The following is a 24,524-nucleotide window of genomic DNA, read 5'->3' as shown; positions in this document are numbered from 1 at the left end:
ACTAAACATCAGGAAGAGCTTTCTGAGAGTAAGAGCCGTTCGACAGTGGAACAGTCTCCCTCCAGAGGCAGTGGACTCTCCTTCCTTGGAGGTTTTTAAGCAGAGGTTGGGTGGATACCTGTCATGTATGATCTGGCTGAGATTCCTGCATTGCAGGGGGCTGGACTAGATGACACTAGGGGACCCTTCCAATAATTTCAACAATTTGGCAAAGTTGTTGAGCAATATCTAAAAAAAGAGAGACTTCCCCCCCCCAAAATGCAGTATTCCGTCTACGTCCAAATGTATGTCAGCCCTAATAAAATAATCATAGAGCATAATATAGAATCATATCTTAATCATAGAACATTTCTGCTGCTGTTGCTGCCAGTGGTGGTTCGTGGTGGGTGGCAGCTGTGGAAGCTCAGGCTCAGTGACCTGGGTCTGCACTAACAAGACGGCCAAGATCGCCTCTTGCTTCTTTAGCAGCATCAGTTTTGTATCTGGAGTCTGTCGGGGCTCTCCCCTCCCAGACCTGGTGGAAAAAGGCTTATACTTTACAATGGTACCTCGGGTTACAGACACTTCAGGTTACAGACACTTCAGCTTTGTACCTGGCATTCCCCTGGGAATTTGAATAAACTAAAGAATCAATTCAGTTTTGAAATCAATGCTTAAAATGAGAGCAGTTTTGAAAAGTTCAACCCACCAGCTTGATTCAAAATGGCATGTAAAAAGGTAAAAGTAAAGGGACCCCTGACTGTTTAGTTCAGTCACAAACGACTCTGGGATTGTGGTGCTCATCTCGCTTTACTGGCCGAGGGAGCTGGTGTTTGTCTGCAGACAGCATCCGGGTCATGTGGCCAGCATGACTAAGCTGCTTCTGGCGAACCAAAGCAGTGCACAGAAACGCCGTTTACCTTCCCGCCGGAGTGGTACCTATTTATCTACTTGCACTTTGACGTGCAGGTGGGCAGGAGCAGGGACCAAGCAACTGGAGCTCACCCCATTGCAGGGATTCGAACCGCCGACCTTCTGTGGTTTAGACCACAGCGCCACCCACATCCCATAGTTGTTCCCAAATGGAGATGAAATCCTACTTCTTGATGTTAAAAACTTGAATGTGAAATCTAGTTATTACATTTTAGCAGGTATGCAAATGCATAGCAAGCAAACAACTTTCCAAACTGCATAGTGACTTTATATCCCAAAGAGCTCAGGTTGGGGGTGGGGTTTTCCTCTCTCCCCATTTCAACTTCAAGGACAGTGCCTTGTGTCCTCTTCCAGGGGCATTTTTTGAATAAAAATGAAATGAAATGGTGCCCACCAGTATCCAGGACTCCCTGCAGTAGGAATAGCCAGGCAGCTCAAAAAATAGGAATAAATGGCAGCTTTAATTGGATTTATCCATTTCCAAAAGAAAAAAAAGGGGGGGGGGAGAACCGATCCATGCTGATAGTGTCCTCAACAGGACCTTTTTCTAAGAAAGGACATTTTCTTTGGCTGTGGGATTTTTTTGTTTGTTTGTTTGTTTAATGTCTCTCTGTCAGGACTGTTCATCTTTTGGGATTATCTGCACAAATTTGGCAACCCATTTCCTATTCCTGTTGAAGTTGCATATGTTACATGGTTTGTTTGTATTTGAGAGATACTGATCAATTGCTGCAGTTTGACAAACTTAAACTGGAAATAAGGAGACATTATTTTGGTTCCCTTCTTGAACGGGGAAATTCTCCTTGAAACTTGTTGATCAGGATTTCCACACTTCTATTTGTGCCACTGACAATTTGGCCAGCCCTCATCCTCTCAGCCACATCACCAGCCCACATATCTTTGGAACCTGCACCTTCTCTTGGGCAGCTGTGCACACCGTGATTTGCATTCTGGCCATAAATGCCCGCAGTTAATGCATGAACTATGAGCTAGTCAGCCTCCAGGGCCCATTCACTCCTTGTTGGCTTTGTATTTCCATTTATTCTGTTTGCAGCACCATTTTCTCCTCCCTCTCCCTATTGGGACTCCATAATATGATGAATTTGTTGGCTTGTAAAAGGTTATTTGCCATAGGACTTTTCATAGGTTTTGTATGCATCAGTATCTGGCTTAAAACAGTGGGGAATACAGTAATGTTCACATAAGATTGCCAGTGTACCCTGTGTGTGCTCGTGCACGCACACACAAGAGATCAATATTTGAAGCATTATGGTCTTTACAGAAAAGCATATTTATTTCAATGCATCAGGCATTAAAACTCCTAAAGTCTACTGAGACTGAGTATTAGAGACAGATTAGCAAAAGGCTTCAAGGACTCTTCAGGCTGAATAGAACATGCAGAGTGCTCCGTTGTGGGAGTTGGCAGTTCCTGCTGCTTAAGCCAACGATTTTGCTGTCTCCATTGATCCTGCTGCAAATTATCACCCATGGCAGATTATTGCTTTGGAGAGGGAGGTGTGTGCGGATTCTGCCTTCATCAGACAAATTATCCTCTTTACTCTACAGGTAGCCTCATTTATGTACCTCCTCAACATGTCAATTGCTGGACTACTGGTTAAGGAAGAGGGGTAGACTAGGTGGAAAGTGTTCTCCAGTTAATACTGATTCTGATAGACTTGGCTTTCTCTTTTTAAGTGAGAGTCCACTCCTGAGGTGTGTATCTATGGACAAAACCAAAAGAAGCCCAATGATAGCCCATTGTTTTGCACTGCTCTCTGACAGAATACATTACTGTTAGTAAAGAGAGAGATTGATGACACCAGTCATATGCTCAGCTCTATTGACTCCTCTCTTGTGAATGAAAATTCAGTAGGATTGGGCATATCACCAGTCAAATATTGTTGAAAAGCTGTCAAATATTTTTAAGGCAATGCACCAGTTGAGACACAATGATCTCCTTAATAGATGACAATTTAAAATGCTTAGATTGAACAATCACCCTGCTGATGCACCTCATCCACTGACCTTTGTGAACCAGCTTTGACATTTTTGTTGTGACTGTTTAAACTACAGTTCCCAGAATTTCCCTTTTCAGGGAAGTTTGTGTCTGGATTTTCACTTTTTGAAATACAGTATGGCAACCCTACTAACTTCTTACTTAGCTAAGAATAACTTGTTTATTCTTGGCTAAGTAGCCAACATATGAAAGTAAGGTTGGTAAACTTTATTGTTTAAGCCAAAATCATTGCATAAGAAGTGGCCTAATTAGTGTTCAGAGCATTAACAGAAATATACTTTAGGTTTTATAGTTACACTGTTTACGATTCGAAATCAGTTAACTTATGAGTGGAATTTCATCCATTGAGCACTGAACACAATTCTTTGTGTATAGTTAATTAATCATTGGGGTTTTTTTTCAAGAAAGAGGAAAAAGAGAGAATAAAGCAAAAATATTTGTATAGAAGGGGGGGGGGGGAGAGATTTTAAAGGCATTTGTGCTAAATTGGCAGTGGACTAGTTCTTCAACCCTCAACTTCAACTTCCCTGATCTTCTTTCAAAGGTGAACACGCTTTTATTTATTCTAGCAGTTTGGAGATAAGTAGAGATTTTAGTCAGTTTTATGTGGTTTTCCAATATTGGCCTTTTTTTGGTATACTTTTAAATCGTTTTTAAGTTTACCTCCTGAACTTTTTTTGAGTTGAAATGCTGTCTATAAATAAACAGAAGTATGGCTTTTTCAGAAAAGAAAATATGTTCTAGCTCCTTTTTCAAAAAGTCTTCCTTAAAACTCCCAGCAGATTTCCATCTGTTTCTTCTTCCACAGGGATCAGTTATGAAATAAACAGTTCACTTTTTCATCTTTCTCTTCGGCTGAAGCCCAAATATGCTGAGAGTTTGGGAGCCTCAATGGTGCCCCTCTGGAGGCTTCACCCGGGACAGAAACCCTGGCTAGATCCCCCTAGATATGGTTCTGTGGAGTTCCCCCTCCCCCGTCGTGGGGGGCAGCAGTGGGGCATTTCACTTCAGGTTCCAAAATGCCTCTGGCTACCCCTGCTCTATGCCAACAACATTCTTTCAAGATCCACCCACACTCCACCCCACATTTTGAGCAAAAAGATCTAAATGCAGTTTGTGTAAACCAAGAAGATATATTAGTTTGCATAATTCTACTTTGTTATTAAAAATGGAAATAAGCAATAAACTATGCAGGCTGCTGAAATCTCTCCCCCCTATGCTGAAAATGCTACTGCACCTCCCTCCGACTTTGCAGGTTACACCAGGCAGTATCCACATAATTGAAAACACATCTTTTCAGCCATAAGTACTAGAAACCATTTTTTGTCAAGTGAGAGCTTCAGGAAGCAACATAATACAAACAACTGGGGGCTTTCCCATGCTCCTATAGCATTCTGTGTTTCTTTTGATGTAGAATTCACCTGATTGACAATGGGACAAATTTCATAATCCATAAATTAAGGAATTTCTTTTTCTTTGCTTGTTTTATTGTGGTTTATTTAACAGAGGTAATCTTGCACCCTTTGATTAGCATGTGGGGCGGCTTTATGCAGTGCTTCAGCTATTTATTTATGGAATTTATGTAGGCTTTCCAATAATGTTTTTCGCTGGGCACTCACCATATAAAATAATAAAATGGGAAGTTATTCCACAGCTGGGGTGCCATCACCAAGAAGACTCTCCCTCCATCTGGCAGCCAGCTAGATAATTTCATCTGCTGGGAACACCTAGAACAGCAAAATAGGGTTCTGAACTTGATGATCCATATATATGCATGGAGATTAGATAGATAGATATACGATAGATGGATATGAAAACGAAGACGTTTGTGCAAATAACATACGAAAAATAGATTGTATTTGAAGAAATTGCCTTGGAAAAATGGTCAGGTTAAGCAAAATTGCATAACAAAAATGAGCATATATTAAAAGAAATGCACACTAAAATGCTGCTATTTTTTTTTAAAAAAATCATAAACTCATGTGGAAATGAGAAACTGAGAGAAGCAAAAAAATGGCAGATTCACCCATCACTAGGTAAGCAGAATAATTTCAAAAGTAGCCTTGAGAACAAGCAATGTAGACTGCAGAGATTTAACAGCAAACCTGTCTCCCAACTGCCCCTTCCATGCAATGCCTCACTGAGTCTCTTGGGCTTGTCAATTGGAAGGTTAGCGGTTTGAATCCGCTCGTTGGTGGTGAGCTCCTGTTGCTCTGTCCCAGCTCCTGCCAACCTAGCAGTTCAAAAGCACACCAGTGCAAGTAGATAAAGAGGTACCACTGTGGCAGGAAGGTAAACAGCATTTCCATGTGCTCTCTGGTTTCTGCCACGGTGTCCTGTTGCGCCAGAAGCGGTTTAGTCATGCTGGCCACATGACCTGGAAAGCTGTATGTGGACAAACGCCAGCTCTCTCGGCCTGAAGCAAGATGAGTGTCACACCCCATAGTCACCTTTGACTGGATTTAACCATTCAGGGGTCCTTTACCTTTACCTTAATTTGTAATTAGTTTTTGAGTTGCAGGATACTTGGTAATGTGAATTGCCTTAATGAGTCTCTGCCTGAACATAACTCTGGATAGTTACTACACAGTGACCTTCTTTGGTGTTTGGTGGGCAATTCTTACCCCTCCCTTAAGTCTGCGAAAGCATACTGGGCATGTACATGGGCAATTTTGCCATGCTTGGTTGCTTCCTTGAGGTGTTCCTACAGTTTCCTCCCCTTTCCTCCCACACACATAGGGCTGCTGTGAGTTTGTGGCTGCAGTGTACCAGAGCTTCTCGCAAGTGACTTCCTTTCATCTTAATGAGATTGGTGCAGGTTCAAAGCAGCATGGATGACCCATTCACCCCCCTCCCCAGCTCTTTTCCATATTCCTGTAATTATCTTGAGGTGGGAATTTTCAATGAAATATCAAGTGCTGCCGTGGAGTGGGAAAGAGAGACCTGATTGCTAGGCATTTTGGCATCCACATCTGGCTCCAGTTAACAAAATTTGTGCTGATTAAAAATTGGGTAATTAAAGTTCATTATGTCTTGGTTGGCTGATTTCCCAACTGTGTATTTATAAAGTTGATTTAGGACTATATTGTTATGAGGAGGTTGAGCTATTAAAGATAGTCATAAATCCATACAGAGTTGTGCATGTCTCCATCAAATCTAGCAATGTGCCGGTTTCCCAGTGTTTCCCTAACTATTAAATTCTGCATTATATTTGTATGTGACGTAAAATCTGCTACCAGAAATATAACACAAGTTTAGCACTCAGGGGGGGGGGGAATCTGTTTGCAAATAACACAGAAATGAGCACCATATTCTCCTATATTTCTGGTAGAGGCTTTTACACCACGTGAAAGCTCAGCTATAAAGCAGAAATTAACAGGATATTGCTGAGAAAATGTGAATGCAGACCCAGTTAACCCTCCAGTGCAATAAGAGGAGAAGAAGAAACTTGTAAGGTACGTAAGCCATGTTGGGGTGCTTATTATTCCCCTTTGCTGACCCCCCAACTTCTGGCTTCTGTCATTCTTTTGAAAGGTTTCAGAATCTTCAGAGGAATCTGCCACTTCATGGGACGTTTTCTCTAGCAGCCTGTCTGCCCCCAGCGAGTCCAGAGCACATCTAATTGGTGCCAATGGAAAATGTCATGAAAGAGAGGTCAGGAGGTGTGTGACACTGGCAGACACTGCTTACATGCCCAGGGTTACAGGGCACCGCAGGGAGCCTTTGTTTCAGAATCCAGCTTTCCTTCCAGACTAATTAAGTGGCAGCTGATTGGATTGAAAATGGCAATGATGCTTGGATGCCATTCCTGTTTAAAAAAACCCAACAACAAAGGCTTGCATGCCTCCCCCTTTAAAAAAGCAACCTTCTTGCTCTTTTGTTCTCTTAAACAAGGGTTTCTTGCTACAGGGCCTTTTCTTGCCCTCTTCCTCAAGGATTACTACACTGGGCACACTCTTCTTCTTGAGAGAAGCTTCTGCTGCTCAGCATTCAGCTACATTTCAGCTGTTGAGTCTTTGCAGAAACATACCATAAAGGTATAAAGCCTGTCCCACAAGACAAAAAGCTTGCCCCTGAATTTAAACTCTGCTGGGTTTGCAAGGTGCTTCTGGGTCAGAGGAGTGCCAGAAATAGTGCGTGCACATGCGCACGGGTGCTCCTCCACCCCGGAAGTGTGCCAGAAACAGCGCATGCATGTGCTATTTCTAGTGCTCTTCTGACCCGGAAGTCGGTCCCCGCGGCAAGAAAAAAAAAAGGCAGCACTAAAAGAATGAGCACGGAATCCCCACGCCGATCCATGGAACGGCCGTGGGCTGGTTCCAGGAAGCTCATGGGCCAGAAGCGGCCCATAGGCCTTAGGTTGCTGACCTCTGGTCTAGATGTTTCTCTCGTAGAGCCCAGATGTGTGTGTGTGTGTGTGTGTGTGTGTGACTCCTGTAGAAGCAGAGCACTGTTCACTACCCCAACCATCAATGAATCAATTAATGTTCTCATTTCTTGACTAAACCTGCTTCTTGACAGCTTTAAGCTTCTGGGGCAAGGGATGAATAGGTGTTACTTTCATGTTCGTAAAATAAGCCCTGAAATCCAAGGATTCTGTTGCAGTGTGTTTAGTTAGTGCTGGGTCATAAAGTTTAAATTCATCTGTTTTTTAAAGGTCTCCTGTTAAGTCATTTATCTCTTGGTGTGTATTTAAATGCAATGTGCACATTGTGTATGCTCTCCAGGTACAGAGAAAGTTACAGAGTTGAAAACAATTAAGTCTCCTTTCTTTTTTAAAGAGCCTCCAAATAATTGGCTAATACTAGCTGTATGGTATGGTTTATTTATGTACTGCTTTTTAGTCCCCAAAGCAGCGAACAGCATGAATACACATCAATACAAAAATAAATACACAATAAAAGTACAATACATTAAATATATCCATCAAAATGATGTAAAATAGCAGTAGGATTTTCTGACATCATGGGGGTGGGGGGTGGGGAATAGTAGCCATTTACCTATTGCAAGTAACAATTGAAGGGACTTAGTTCAGTGGTAGAGTACATACAAAAGGTCCCAGCTTTAGCCCTCCCCCCATGTGATGACATTAACTTTAATCACAGCGAACCAAGTGTAACAGTTAAAATATTTGAAGGGACACCTGTAATCTACATGCTTAATCCAGGCATTGGGAAAACATTTTCAGAATACTATGAAAGTGTTATTAAATCATATTTCAATAATCAACTGAATAATGTTTGACAACTAGATATTGTGTTGTACGGAAACTCTAGTAACATTTTGAAGGCAGAGACCTGAAAATCAAGAGGTAGTGGCATCAGTTTTCAAGTAAAAGATTTGACTACAATTCCAAAGCAATTTAAGCAATTCCTACTTGTTAACGAAAACAAGCAACAGTAGTTCGAGTTGCTAGCTAAGATAATGGTGCAAAACGAGTGTCCAGGAAAACATATTGAGCATTTCCCTCCCCACGTCCATGTTTGATGCTGTTAAATTGGGTTGGGGGTGGGAAGAAGTTTTTATGGTCACATTTCTAGGGGGTGGTCTAGATGACCCTTGGAGTACCTTCCATTTCTACAATTCTGCAGTTCTGTGATTCTGCGATATTGGGGGTGTGTGTCATACTGATGTACATTTTGTTCTAGGTGGCTTAGCTTGGTCAGAATCAAGTATACACTTCCAGAGTTAATGCTAAATACATTGCTTCTGGTAAATGAACCACCATAGCCAAGTGGGCTCATATGGGAGCAGGTAGTCATTAAAATGTCATTATTGTAACCAGTTTAGGCTTAGTTAAAATGGTTTAAAAATATGTTTTAAGAATCTCAAAAGTGATTTTTTTCTGATGCCTGTTTTGATCACTTACTGCGGTTTCCCCACTTACCTCCTGGGATCAAGCTGAGATCAAGGCTTTTATGTTTGTGATAGATACTTTGTAGAATGCAACACATATTTTAGTGTGGAACAGCAGAATTATGTAATGTGAGCACTTGCCTGTCTTAAAAGGAACCAGTGCATCTTGGACCTTTTTTGGGGGCTGGGACAGTTCTTCACTGAGTGCATGAACTCTAAGCACTCATCCACACTTCCCCATGTCCTGCTGCTTTTCCTCCGGGAAAAACTGCACTTTGGCTCTCAGTCAGAGCAAACGGCAATTGGGTTTTCCATGGATTGCTATTTGTTCCAATTTAGAGCTAAAGAGTGGGTTTTTCTTAGGAAAGGAGCAGGGCACTGGAAAAACTGCTCAGGCCTAGAAATTAAGGGTCAAGCCGAAAAAGCTCTCAGACCCATGCTTTCTAGGCATGGGGCAAGCAGAAGTATGAGTGAGCCTACAATTCTGTTTAGTCTGCCTGTAGGGAGCTGTCCAGTCTTTCAGAGAATAATAATCAGTGTGCAAGGTTTGCCTGCCAATTCAGTTCCGATTTTGAAATCCTTCCCTTCCTGGAACAAATATTTATTTAGTTTTGGTGCATGTATTTCTCCTTAACTTTCAAATCTGTGTGGCCTGTTCTCTGCTCTTGCTCAAACTGTGTTATTATAGCAGAATTGACCCAATTATTACAGGAAAGGAGGATTCGATGTTCATGTGGTGTTGGCATTTTCCTTGTTTCCGCAGCCCCCTCCCCGTTTCTTTTTCTTTTGCAAAGAGAACATTTTGGCCTTCTTAACTTGAAGGCAGAAAGGGCAACGGGCTTTCATTCAATTAGTTTCACGGCCTTTGTGTTGTGCAGTAGGGTTGCCAATTTTTCTTCTGCTAGCACTGCAACTTGCACTTTCCCCTCATTAAACTGGCTTTATTAACAAGATCCGCAGGAGAACTAGTTTTGGTCTTGATGGAGGCCCAACTGCAGCACAATATTCCTTGGAGCTGCTGTGTATCTTGGCTCTGCATAGACTCAAAAGGTTCTGCTGGCTCTGAATAATTTCTTAGGTGTCAGCTTTTTGGCATGCGGGATGTTAAGACTGTTGGTCCACAGGGAGAGGGCACAGAGAGAGGCAGAGAAGCACTGTCTGACCCTCATGGCTCTCCAGTACTGGGGTTGGTCTAGCATCAGATTTGGGCTGCAAAGAGCCTGTCTTCATGCTGTCAGAAATTATTTTAGCCCACACTTGCTGTGAGAGGCCCTTTGCAAGAATGACCTTGAGCGATGAAAAGGCTTTCTGTGACTAACAAAACGGATTTTGCTGTCTCTGTACCATTGTAGCTCATACCAAGTTCCAGCTTTTATGTGCTCTGCAATTCCAGCTGATTTCCCTATAAATGGTTCTACATTGGAGAATACTTGATTTTTTAAAAATTTTTATGTAAAAAGTGTATTAATTTTCTTTAGAAAAAAATTACTGTATATAACTATTGATGTTTCTCAGAAGACAACAGCTTCTTATGTAAAATGTAAGGGGGAAATAGTTTTGTGTCTTTTATTTAGTTATCTTCCTTTATCAATTAAAGTTTAATAACATTTCCCCTGCTCCAATATGATTGAGGGAGGGGGGATTGAAGTGTTCTGTAAATGAGATCCACAAAGAAGGGCGAACAAAGGAGTTTCTTTAGTGACTAATTTCACAGCACCAGATTTGATGTTGTTCCTTCTGCACATGTCAATTACGGTACCTGTAGCAGGTAAATGTAGGTGAACCCCTGAGAGATGGCAAAGAGAAGCATAGTCTGGTTTTCCACAAACACACATTGTTCCTTTTTTAGCAAGGGACCACAGAGATAGGTATCATAAAGGATTGAGTCATCAATTCAAAATGGAGTGCTTTATAGGCAGGTGGGCAAGTGGGGAGATGGGAATCCCAACATGTTTCAAGCTAAAGCCCTTCCCTGGTGGGTGGGGGGAATAGTTCAATAGAAACTTCTCTTCAAAAAGCATGGCTGTGTGGCTTCTTTTACAGGAACATGTATAACCATGCTTTTGAACAGGAGTTTCTCTTGAACTAAATATCCTAAGATGGAGACCTTATTCTAGCTTAAAATGTATTGGGATTCCAGCCCTCCCAACCACAAAAATGCTTTTTGTGCCTATTACTCAATTATTTATGCTCTCCATTGTTGGGGTGCTACCCAAGAAGGTACTGAAAATGCCATTACTACCTTGGTGATGAAAATTCTGGTCAGAGGTAGTCTGAAGGCTCAAATCTAAAACTTTCTTTATCATGCCTCAGTATGGTGATTGAGATGAGAATGGGCTCTGATCTTTCTCTTCACATTGTAACTGAGTTTTTCTTTTACTTCCCAGGTTCCCTGAAGAGCCCTGTGAACAAGACAGCACTTACCTTAATTGCTGTGAGCTCCTGCATCCTGGCCATGGTGTGTGGTACTCAGCTGTCCTGCCCACTGACTGTCAAGGTGACACTCCACGTTCCTGAGCACTTCATTGCTGATGGTAAGAGCACCAGCCTCACTGCTATGATGATAATTGCAGAGCCCTTCTCTCACACCCCAAGCTTCCTAAAGATGTCATAGGCCATCTGGGGCAGAGGGGTTTGGGATCTTTATTTTAAATTGATCTAGCTCAGCATCTTGTCTCTGATTGTTAGGGTGGCAGAAAACCAGAGTGTGCAGTTTTTCATAAAAGGACTTTTTTCAACTTGTTATTGCTGCTTAAATTAAATTGTGCGTAATGTACATATTTGATTAGGAATATGTTATCTATAATTGCAGATACACACTTATAACAAAACAAGCAATGAAAATATAGTATAAATTATTCCATTTATATTCCCCTACCCCCAGTAACATATAAGGATTTCTTTAATCGTTTTTTATGTCCTTCCTCATGTAAATATAGTTTTTATGGCAAATATGAGATAAATAATCATGAGCTCACATTAACAATAAGAATTATCCATCATTCCCAATTTAAAAATAAATATACACTAATATATGCTGGCATGCGCTCAAGTAGATACCTACTGGTGATTATAATATATACATTCAAATATAGAAAGGAGCAGCAAGATCTTCAGGCCATGAGTAATGGATGGTGGATGTTTATCCTTCCAACCTCGAAGAAGTCTCTGCTTCATTTTAGTGCTTTGTTAAATGGCAGCACAATCAAATTTTACACTTGTGCTGTTTAGCAAGTCCAAGTTCCTATATATACCATACTTTCCTGTGTGTAAGACACCCCCTATTTTGGGGGGCTCAAATTTAAGAAAATGGGGGGAAGATTGCCAGTTGTTGAGCTTTCTTGGGGGGGGGGATTACCCTGGGTTGTTCAGCTTTTTTTTAGGGGGGCTTGCCGAAAATCAGTCAACTGCACGCATCACTAAATCCACCTTTCGTCTGTCCCCTCACCGGCAGAAGCTGCCAATCGCCCACACAATTGCTGCAGCGTCAGCCAATCAACACCAACCATTGACGCAGCAACCAATAACATGCACAATAGTTGCTGACAGCTGCAGCAGCAACCAATCAAATGTCCACCCTATGCACTACCTGTCTATAAGACGACTCCCATTTTTTAGCATGCTTTTTACATAAAAAAACCTAGTCTTATAGATGGAAAAGTACAGTATTTGTGATATTTTTATATTGCCCTTCTCTTTAGGGATACTAGGAGAGTGCAGCTGGTAGAGCAAAGAGGCTCTTTATCTTATTTTCATGGGTTTGATCTCCACATTGGGCAAAAGATCCCAGCATTTCAGAGGGTTAAGCTAGATAACCTTTGAAGTCACTTCCAGCTCAGATTCTTAATGGTCTCCACCCATTCCCCTGGTCCCATCTCATTATCCCAAAGTCCTCTTAACTAGGCCATTGGTTTTCAACCAGTCTTCCATGGCACCCTGGAGTGTCCTGAGGAATGTTCAGGGTAGCCCCAGGGCCCGTGCTTTCATTAAATTGCATCCCATATCTTCCTGCATTATCTCTCTCTCTTTCTTCCTGAAGAACATTCAAGGAAACCAGCTTTAACTTGCAGCCAATTATCTTCCTGAAATAAAACATTGGCAAAAAAGTGGGGAAATGCTTTTGCATGACTGATTATTTTCTTAAAATCTCTCTTCCCCCCATTCAACAACAACAAACAAACAAAAATCCTCCCCAGCTTCAGTAACTAACAGTTCCTTAGTTTTACACAGGGTTATTGAGAAATGCAAGAAAATAGCAAACTAACTTGATGGTGTGTTTGCCTGGATGTGTGTGTGCTCTATAAGGAAGGATTTAAAAATAACCCTGAAAGTGAGGAGTATCTACAGTGTTTTTTGCTCCTTCTACCCCCAGCATTGCTCCCCCCCTCTTCTTCTCTACCTCCCCCCCCCAACCGGCAACGCTCCTCCTCCTTAACAGTCACGTAGATTTCCTAGAACAGGGATAATGTTGCAAGAAAGCACCATGTCTGCATGTGTGTCCTGTGCTGTGCGTTTCTTACTTTCCCTCCCCACAACAGCAAAATATTTCTGCTTTTGATCTTAATTGCCCTCTCCAACCCCTACCCCCAGCATGTCTGCACAAATTTCGGGAAAGGCAGGCTGGAGCTGCCATGTGGAATACGTCAGCTCAGCCCTGCAGAGCAGTGGCATTTCATGGGTTCCCATTGACACATGTGCTGCCACTTACATGTGTGCCAAAAAGCAGCAGGGCAGAATGGGGAGGGGACAGGGAAATCCCCGCTTACATGTGTCCTGTAATGGAACCCTAGTGTAAGTGGTTTGCCACAGGAGAGCTGCGGTTCGTCAAGGTACCTGAGGACTCAAAAATGTTGAAAACGCCTGAATTAGGCTGAGAGACACTGATTGTCCTAACAACACCTAGTAAGCTGGCAAGCCCAGTAGGATTTTGAACCCAACTCTCCATTTTCTAAGCCCATCACTCTGACCACAATACAAAACAGATTTCAAAACTCTTTCTCTCTCTCTTTTGAGAGAGTGCTGCACTGTTTTGTTTATCTCTTCCTGATAGTAGTATTCTTTATGAATTTTTTACCCCACCCTTCCTCCCTAATGAGCTAAGGGCAGCAAACCGCAGAATGTTAACACAATACAATTAAAAAAACCCCATAATAATAAAAGTGATTAAAAACATCTAAAAACAATTAGAATTACCTAAAACAAATAAAAGCAATTATATACCCTCACAGCTTATAATTTCCAGGGATAGTTATCTCATACATCAAATGCCTGGGGGAACAGGAATGTTTTAAAATCCTTCCTGAGCATTAATGATGAAGGAGGGAGGGAGACGTCACCATGAAAGCGTTCCACAAGTCAGGACCCTGCCGTGAGTCTGGGAAGCAACCTTTGACAGCACCAACAATAGGACCTGTTAACAAATATTTTCAACAGTTTTTCAACTCCTAAAGTGTTTTGTGATTCATCCCTTGCTTTTTAATCTCATGTCAACCCTGCCAGGAATATGGGAAGTTGCCTCATAGAGGTCAGGCTATTGTCCACTTGGCCAGTATTGTGATTAGCAGCAGGGCTAAACTGGAGTTTGAACCAGCGGCCTTCTGCATTTAAGACATGCATTTTGCCATTGAATTATAGGCAGAAAATCAGCAACTTGCTACACACATCACCTTTGTTCTTCAATGTCCAAATGTAGCACTATTCACCATCCTTCATTGGGCTGACCTTGGAGTTTCTGTTTCCAGGCTGGAAGTTTGCTAGGCTGGACTTTTTCACTGAACTCATCACTCACAGGAATTACTCAATGGAGGGGACTGGGAGAGCAATGCAGTGTGTGAATCAGCCCTGAGGCACCCAGTTTTTTTGCTGCTAGTGCCTCATCATATCTGAATTGCGGAGAAAATGGTATTTGCCTTCAGGGCTCAGGAAGCCAGTCTATTTCAGCATCCTAGTGTCATCCGAAATGCTACAGTGTGGGCAGGAATGCCATGAAAGGAGAATTGGGAGTGGGTGGGGATAGACAGTTCTGCCTGGAGCATAATATAGATCTTTGCATGGGAAGGGCTGGTACATTTTATTTTATTTTACTTCCCTTCTACACCTTCTGCATAGATACTATCTATTTGGCATTATTAGAAGGTATGTGCTGATTTGTAAGGAAATGTTTCAGTGTATTTTAACAGCCTGTTATGGCAACTGTTCTTATCCAGTGCTCCAAGCAGCCAGATAGTGCTGTTGGGGCTAACAGGGGAATTTCCAGAAAGGAGGAAAGGGTCACCTCCCCCACCCTTCACCTAAAGCAGAACTGGCTCCACTGTACTGAACACATAGCAGCTGGTGGATGTGACTCCCCTGAAGCCCTTAACCATCAGGCAGGGATATCAGGGATCAGGCAGTCCTTATGGGATCCTGGACCCAAGTTGTAAAGGGTCTTGCAAATTAATTCAGTAAACCTTGAACTTAGCCCAGTAACACATGGACAGCCAGTGCAAGCTTTTAAGCACCGGTGCTGTGTGCTGGCAGTCGTCTGTCTGCTCCAATGATATAGCCACAGCATTTTGCACCAACTGGAGCTACCAAACCAATCTGAATGTTAGTCCCACACAGAGTGTGTTGCAGTAATGCAGTCTTGAGGTTGCCACTGCATGAGTAATTGTGGCCAGGCTATTCTCAGTCGAAGAACAGCTGGGGTACCAGCTGTACCTGGCAAAAGACACTCCTAGGCACTCCAGTGCTGCTAGCTAGGTAGTTTTACAATTATACAAGTGACCTCTGCTACTCAAAACCTTTGTCTTCTGGCTTCAGGTTTTGATGGTGTGTAGCAAAACTTTGATTGGTGGTGTGAGACACCTTCCCAGTACTGTTTCTATTTTTAATGTTATGACCGATAAAAGCCTCATACCTTCACTTAGAAGCTGCTCATCTCTGCTGCTTGTTCTGGTTCTCAGATGGTGAACTTGCTAATTTCTGATGGGGAAAAGAATGAGATGCTGATGCATTAGTTGGGAGCCATTGCCACTTTCTATTGCTCTCCCCACCCCCAAGGTTCAGTGTTTCTTGAATTTAGCTGACCTTATTAGCCCAACATGCAGTGAGCACCAAGTTCAACTACTAAGGGCAAATTACATTTTCTCCTTCTGCTGGGACCCTTCACTCAGTCACTTCTAACCTTCACCTTTTTTTCTTCTTACCACAAGGGCAAATTAAACAGCATCCTTCTCTTTTGGATCAAATGTTTTGCACAGAAACTCAGAACAGAGCAGGAGCATGGAGGCACTATGCTCGTTTCTGAGTGGTGGGTCACTGTTGCTTACCAGGATGGGTGAGGTGGAGAGGGTGTCGTGCAAACACTCTAGCAGAGCCCATCTGGCACTGCTGCTGGTGTGTTTGCTTCCAGGGCTCAGAAGTCGGTAAAAGGCTTTGGGGCTGTTCCTCATAGCCACTTGTTCCTAGTGCAGGAGTAGGGAACCGTACCCCCCTCCAATGTTGCTAGACTCCAGCTCCTGTTAGCCCATCATCATCATCTTCATTTTTTATTTGTATGCCGCCTTTCCACAGTTAAAAAAACAATGTTCAAGGCAGCTTACAGCATAACAAGATTTACATAATTACAAAAGTAATAAACAATAAATAAACCACATCAAAAAAAACACACACAACCAAATGGGAAACAATTTTCACATAAATCAAAATCTAAAACTAAGAATACAGTGTTAGTATCACAGTTTAAAATGACATAGGTAAAAAATAACAGCAATTTAAACAAAAACAAAACAAAACAAAACAAAACAAAACAGAGCCTTCTCTGCCCAGCAGCGGCAGTGGCATCAGTCCTTTATAGAGCCCATCAGGCCCCGCCCTAGGCCAGGTGTTGGGTGGCAGGACGGGGGCCCTCAGGCGCTGAGCAGGGGAGTATAGCAGGCTGGATCAGACCTTGACTAATCTAGTCCATCATCCTACACTCACAGTAGTCAACCAGATGCCTATGGGAAACCAGCAAGCAGAACATGAGCACAAGAGCACTTTCCCTTCCTGTGGTTTTCTAGCAGCTGGTATTTGTAAGTACTGCTGCCTCCAACTGTGGAGGTAGAGCATATCCATCATGGCTAGTTGCCATTGATAGCCCTCTCCTCCATGAATTTGCCTAATCCTCTTTTAAAGCCATCCAAGTTGGTGGCATCACTGCCTCCTGGAGGAGCGAGTGCCATAGTTTGGCTGAGTGTTGCATGAAGAAGTATCTGCCCTAAATCTTCCAACCTTCAGCTTCCCTGGATACCTACAAGTTCTAGTGCTATGAGACAGGGAGACAAACCTTTCTCTATCCAATTTTTTCCAGGCCATGCATAATTGTATAATCTTCTTTCTTGTCACCCCTTGCCTTTTTTTCTAAACTAAAATGTCCCAACCACGGCAGTCTTTCTTCATAGAGGAGTAAATCCACCCCCTTGATCATTTTGGTTGTCCTTTACTGAACCTTCTCCAACCCTACACTATCTTTTTCGAGGTGAGGTTATGAGAACTGTACACTGTACTCCAGATGTGGTTGCACCTTATAATTGTATATCGGCATTATGATGCTGGTAGTTATCCTAGGTGGGGGGAGGGAAGTAAGTAAGGGAAAGACAACTAGAGTGGACTCTTTGGTCCTGGTTTCCACAATGGATCCCAGTGATAGCATTTCTCTCTCAAAAACTGGCACAAACATTCTTCTTCTTTGATGATCACTCATAGCCAAGTAAGATTGTCTTCCATAAACATGGTTTTAACAATGAGTTTGTAAGTGACTGTGGAGGCCAATTCTGGACCCACACGTCTTTCCACAGTGGGGACAATGGTTCCTGGGCAGGAGTTGATCACGGTGTGGATTTGCCAGGCGTGCCTTCCTCTTATCATGTTTCTCCCTTGTGTTCTCAGTTCGAGTGTCTTCAAAGTCCATGACACCTTTGGTAAAGGCTGTTCTCCACCTGGAGCGCTCGCAGGCCAGTGTTTCCCAGTTGTTGGTGTTCATACAAATCATCCAATATCCAGATGGGTTTTTATACACTCCTTAAATATGTCCCAACCTTTCCAACAGCAGCTGGAACCAAGCATAAGCCAACTGTATTGTCTACACTCACTGGCTGTGGCTTTTCAGAATTTCAGGCATAGAGTCTCTTCTATCCCAGATGCCAAGGACTGAGCCACTTTTATGCACTGCATGTCGCCAGGAGAACATAATTTAGGAGTTTTCCCGCTGACCTCTCCCATTGCTTTCTAAGCCCCAAGAGAATACATTTCCAATCAGTATGGAGAAAACTACTCTCCATTTTTCAAGCCCCAAATTGTTTAATTCCTTTTAAGAAGCTAAATTAATGTATTCAGTGCTGGGAAAGAAGTTAAACTAATAACACTTCATTGGGTGTTATTAAAAACTTCTAGCCCCAATGGTATCCCTAAATGGTTTTCTGTAGTTTGCTGTCAGAATGATTTGAAGCTGTTAAAGAAACAGCTCTCAGTGTCTCTGTTTGTCAAGGAGAGAGGCTCTAAAGGAGTTTGCATAAACTCAACCCAGCTGAAACACAGCAAGAGTTCATGCATACAACTTTGACAAGGCTTTTGTGAGCGACAAAGTGCTGTCCCCAATATTGCACTGCAGTCTGGCTCGGCTTGAGCTAGGATGAAGAGGGCACCGGGAGAAAACACCTTACAGCGCCCTGGCAAGAAAGTGCAACATTTCAGAATAGGAGACAGCTGCTGATACTTCCAGCCTCACCTTGGCAGCTAAGGATGCTGCTCCCCATTGAAAGTCCCCTACTCTCTCTCTCTCTCACACACACATACACACATTTCAAACAATGTTTTACAGTGTCATTATAGATGCCATTCTCATTCTACAGCTAGCTGTTCCACCGGGCCCCCTCTCTTCTTTCTCTTTAGAAAAGTCATTATGTCTGAATTGGAAAACAGCCCATTTCTCCCCCATTTCCAAGGATATTAATCTGTTTTACTGGTATTTCATTGGCAGGCCTGTGCAAGTGTTCTGAATACTTGCATAATTTGCTCAGCTGCCTTTTTCCCAAAGGGACTGGGTTATAAGTGATTCCATTTTTTATTGTAATATTATGGGGACATGTTGGATTTCATTTTATTTCAGCTTCTTTTCTCCCATTCTAAGAGGGAGCACATTTTAGTATTTAGAGGATGGTAAGACTGAGGGCTGGAAGGGGAGAGATTTATACCTATTATTATACTACTAGCACAGGGGACACACACCCTATGTAAATTTCACAATTTGCCCCCCTTTCATTATCTTTTTTTAGTCTTACATAGAGAATAGCAGTGTTGCATGAAGCATTTTATTTTATTCATTACCCCCATCAACCAACCAACCAAGTAAACAAACAAGCAACAGAGTTCAATCTTGACTATGTCTGTTTGAAACAAATCAACTTCAAACTATGATTTATGAAGCTGGCTTGTTTCAGCAAACCGTAGCTAATATTAACCTCAGTTACATGCAAACCCTTTCAGTTAACCAAAATTGAAAGCAAAACCTTTTGAACTTCTCCACATGGCCATGTTGGAAGAGAGAGAATATACAAGCTCAGGTGGGAGTCTAAGCTCATTTCCATTCATAATAAGTTATGACTTACTATGATGTTTGAATGCCACCATGGTGCAAACCATGACGTGAAAAGCCTGTTCTTGCCTGATTTTGTCCTTTATGTTTAAGATGCCATTCCATTAAATAGATAAAATTACTACTTACAGTTTCCAATCTTTAGGGCCACATTCCACCCAATTTTTACAGTGTTTTTTGCATAATAGGTTCCCCAAAGAACTTGAAACTCCACTGCAGTGTGAGATTTACAGACACACAATGTATGACTTCTTGAAGTTCTATTTTGTGGCTCACATCTGTTAGGGAATTGTTAATGTCTCACAAATGTTTAGAAGATGAACCCGTGGAACTTTGATCAGAACTAAAGATGCCTAGTGGGAGAGATGTTCCTATCTATTCTGGGCCCCTTGAAAGCATTATCATGCACACAAAACCTCTTGTGACCTATGTGCCATGCTTGTGTATTTTGGATGATGCATCAATCTCTGATGAAGAACGTGACCTACTTATTGCAGACAAGCCATGGAAGTAGCATGACATCTGAGACATCATGTGTGTCTTAGTAACCCAAAAGACTTGAAGCTACACAAAATCCCTGATCACAGGCCAGAATGATGTGAGCGGGAAGGGCCTTTCCTCTTTCACATTAAAGAGTGGGAAAGAAGCAATGTTGGCACAAAATATTGGGAACTGCATAAGGTTACAGTTAAATGGAAATGAGTGCCAGCTCCAGAAGCAAAATATGGGGGAAGCTATTTGATTGGGGGCAGCTGTGAGGACTCATTCTGTGCTCATATTTCCTTAGTTCTGTTAATTTGTTTGTTGGTTTTTGTGTCCTCTTTCTACTCTTTGAACCATCTCTGGATTTGTGCAGCTGCTCCATCAACATGTCAGGGACAGATGGTCCCATTCCTGCTGGATGTGGCATTAGGGCAAACCAAGATTTCCTGGAACAGGCAGCTGACCTCTTTTTTAATTATTGGCATAGAAGATTGCAGTTTCTGCGTTTTGGCTTGACACCAGTGGCACCATGTCATTGAATTAGAGAATAACTTCCCTGGATAAAGGGGAAAGCAAGGCATGGGTAGAAGGTATCTTGAAATGAGGAGGATCATGGGAGGAAAGTAAAAAGGTAGCCTGTTCTGCAAAATACATTATTTTTAAAAAGTATTTTAGGTCCTCTAGTTTTTAGCCTTCCACCTAATAGTTTTTTGGGGGGTTCAGGAGGTGGGAGGAGGAAAATGCATGCTTACTAGAAATAGATAAGCAGATGCACAGGAGATGATCTTGAAACATTTGCGGGTATATCCTGCGCAGCGCCAAATTTTCGTCTAACTGTGGCTGCTAGAAAATTTCTGCCTCCTCCTCCTCCTCCTTTATTATCATATTCATAGAGGAATTTTGATATACACAGTAAACAAAATAAAATAAAATATTTGAGCAGAAGAGTTAGACTACATTTGTTAAATGTCAGAAGAACATATAGAATGCATTTTTAATGCTTGGCAAAATGCCGTAAATAAAAACCATTTGAAATGAGAAAAGCACAATCCATTAATGAGTGCAGAAATTTGGAGAAACTTCAGGAGGTGGCTGGAGAGAGCCTTGCTAGATTGTGTGGCTAGTCAAAGCTTGGTTGTTGTTGTTAAAATTTGTATACTGCCCTATACCTGCAGATTCCAGGGTGGTTACAACATAAATTCACAATATAAAAACACAAATGCATAACAAAAACAAAAATAACCCCCCCCCCGGCCACAACACATTTTAAAAGGGCATTGGATGTCAAAAGCCTGGTTAAAGAGGAATGTTTTTGCTGGGCACCTAAGGTTATAATGAATGTGCTAGGTGAACGTCCCTCGGGAGAGCATTCCACAAATGGGGAGCCATTGCAGAAAAGGCCCCGTTCTCATGTTGCCACCCTCTCAACCTCCTGCACAAGTGGCACACAAAGAATGGCCTCAGAAGATGATTTCAGGGTTCGGGTAGGTTCATATGGAAAGAGGCGGCCCTTGAGGTATTGCAGTCCTGAACCATTTAAGGCTTTACAGGTCAAAACCAGCACTTTGAATTGGGCCCAGAAACTAATTGGTAGCCAGTGCAGTTGGACCATATTTGGTGTAATAGATTCAAATCGTCTTACTCCAGTGAGCAACCTGGCTGCTGAATTCTGCACCAGCTGAAGTTTCTGAACTGTCTTCAGAGGCAGCCCTAGGTATGACACATTGCAGTAATCCAACCTTGAGGTTGCCAGAGCATAGACAACAGTAGTTAGGCTATCCCTGTCCAAATAGGGGTGCAGCTGGGCCACCAGCCGCAGCTGATGGAAGGCACTCCGGGCCACTGAGGCCACCTGAGCTTCGAGTGACAGCAAAGGATCCAGGAGTACTCCCACGCTACGTACCCCCTCCTTTAAAGGAAGTACAACCCCATCAAGAACAGGCATCAGGTCTAGGGAACCACCCACTAACAGTGCCTCAGTCTTATCTGGATTGAGCTTCAGTTTGTTGGTTCTCACTCAGTCCATTATCGAGGCAAGACACTGGTCCAGCACTTCCACTGCCTCACCTGCAGATAATAAGGAGAAACAGAGCTGAGGCTCATCAGTATTTTGCTGACAACATACGCCAAACCTCCTGCTAACCCCACTCAGCTGTTTCATGTAATGTTGAACAGCATAGGGTATAGGGTTGAACCCTGTGGAACCCCACATTGAAGGCTCCATGGGGCCGAAGAACACTCCCCAAGTATCATTCTCAGGAAATGTTCATCTAAGTAGGTCTGGAACCACCATAAAGTGGTGCTACCCACCCCTAACTCGGGCAGCCGCTTCAGAAGGACACCATAGTCGATGTTATCGAAAGCTGCTGAGAGGTCGAGGAGCATTAACAGGGACACATTACCTGTCTCTCTCCCAACAGAGGTCATCATACAGGATGACCAAAGCACTTTCTGTGCCAAACCCTGATTGAAATGGGTGAAATCAGTTTCTTCCAAGAGTGCCTGGTCTGGCCCATGAAAACCCACTCCAGAACCTTGCTCAGGAAAGGGAGATTGGAAACTGGCCATTAGTTGGTTAGATTTTCTGAGTCCAGGGAAGGTTTTTTAAGGAGTGGTGTTACCTCTGCCTCCTTCAAACAGGTATGAATCACCATGTGTTGTGAAGAGGTATTAACCACCTCCCTGGCCCAGCCAGTTGTTCCCTCCCTGCTGGTTTTTATTAGCCACGAAGTCCTGAGCCACCCCAGAGCCAGCTACCTCAGCATTGATGCTGAAGTCCCCCAGAAACAGCAGTCTGGGAGTCCTCAACATTGCCTCCAAGATCAGCTCTGTTAGGGAGACTGCTGAGCAGCAAGACAGTGGTAAACCAGCTGAATCCTTAATCTGTCCCGATTGATCAATGCCCGGAACACACACTCTAGATTCTCCTCTGACTGAGGGGGAGAGAGAGAGAGAGAGAGAGACTCTATAGATCACAGCAACTCCCCCTCCCCGAGCCTTGAGTCTGGCCTGATGCTGCACTGAGTACCCAGGTGGACACAGGTGGGTGAGACCAACTCCACCCTGTTCACCCACCCAGGTCTCAGTGATACATGCCAGATCAGCCTCCTCATCCATAATCGGATCATAGGTGAGGGAGGTCTTTCTACAAGCCAACCTGGTATTCTTCAAGAGCAGCTGCAGACCCAAGGGCTGGCTGATATGACAACCACAGTTTCTCAAGTTGGAGGAGGGGCTGCCACACAACAGACACTAACTGCCTGTGTCATGTACCCCTTACCCAGCCTGCCCCACCTCTCCAACCTTGAACCACTGTAATTGGGGCACCCCCTGCTCTCCCCCATTCCAAGCACATCCTACAAAGAGCCTTTACAAAATAAGTTTAAAACAGTTAAAAGTATTAAAACAATTAAAAGCAAATTAAATCAGTCTGAACAATTGGGGACATAACACCAAACCCCAACCTAAGGTTTGTCTGGCTGTCTCAACTTCCAAGGCTGCAGTTAACTTCCAGGGTCCCACACAATAGAAGGCAGGGGGCAGGTCCCACAGGACTCACAGCAGGTGCTGTAATAAAGAGGGAAATGTATTGACCTTACACTCCTTCGGTGTGCCATTAGTGCACCGGGTGCATAGCTTGAGCTTTCTTGGTGGCAAGCAGACCCCCCTGCCCTCCCAGACTAGGAAGCAATCAGATTCTCAGTCTCCTGTGATTTCTAAAGTTTTGAGTAATGATAAAAGTGTCCTTCATTTCTCATAATATACTGCATTATATAATAACACTGGGATGGCTGCAGATCTTCTAACATGGTTGTTAAACAGAAATATAAGACTAACGGTTGGGATTGGAGATGCAGGGCGGATGGATATAAGGTTGAGAAAGAACTCCTGCTCAGTCCAAATGATTAATCCTCCATGAATTTATTACATATATCTCAGTTAAACTTGGCAATAAGCTTCTGTTTCATTGCAGTAAGCAAGTGTCTGAGAGCTGTGGGCTGGAGCAAAGGACACCAGTGGGTTGGGCTGGGAGTTTGTCCTTGCAGAACAGCAGCTTGAAATACGATGCCAATTAAAGCAAGGCCAGTGTTTTTACAACCCTCCTACATGTTATAGATGCTAGAAGAGCATTGCTGAATTTGTTAGTGAGAGAGGCTGATAGGAGGGTGTGCAGCCAGTGGTGTAGCGTGGGTGAGACTGCGTAGGGCCGTGACCCCAGGCACATTTTTTGGAAGTGATTCAACCAGACACCCCCACAACGGGCTCCCTCATCAAGGCCAGAACTGTGGATAGGGAAGGTGTGCTGATGGACATCTGCAGTGGCAGAGATGGCAAATACATCCCAAGAAAGGCACTTTAGGCACATGCCTGCAAAGCCTATTACACCTGGATCAAAGCATTGTTCTAGAGCAGCTTTCTCTGGCCTACAACCAGGTGTTGTTGGGCTACAGCTCCCATCATTATCAGCCAGGATGGGGAAAGTTATGCTAAATATCAAATGATCAGCACTATTCTGTCCTGCTATATGGGAGGACTGGAATATTAATGCACTTTGTAAAGGTTAGTGGATATTTCTCAGAACTCTGTAGTAATGTTAGAATTGTGTTGTCTCATCAAGTTTTTGTTTGTTTCTAAAATGTA

At 42.9% G+C, this 24,524-nt stretch overlaps 1 protein-coding gene across 2 annotated transcripts in view; it reads left to right on the top strand.

Annotated features, from left to right (window-relative positions):
* The window catches only part of ASTN2 (astrotactin 2), a 706,126-nt gene that overhangs the window by 322,733 nt on the left and 358,869 nt on the right, over positions 1–24,524 (top strand). For both annotated transcript variants that reach the window (XM_083485710.1, XM_083485711.1), the window contains exon 6: positions 11,173–11,319. In XM_083485710.1, the coding sequence (XP_083341836.1) occupies positions 11,173–11,319 (147 nt within the window). The remainder of the gene's footprint in view (positions 1–11,172; positions 11,320–24,524) is intronic.

This window comes from Podarcis liolepis, assembly GCF_965112155.1.
Source record: "Podarcis liolepis genome assembly, chromosome: Z".
Lineage (NCBI taxonomy): Eukaryota > Metazoa > Chordata > Lepidosauria > Squamata > Lacertidae > Podarcis > Podarcis liolepis.
This window is presented reverse-complemented; position numbering and strand designations above follow the sequence as displayed.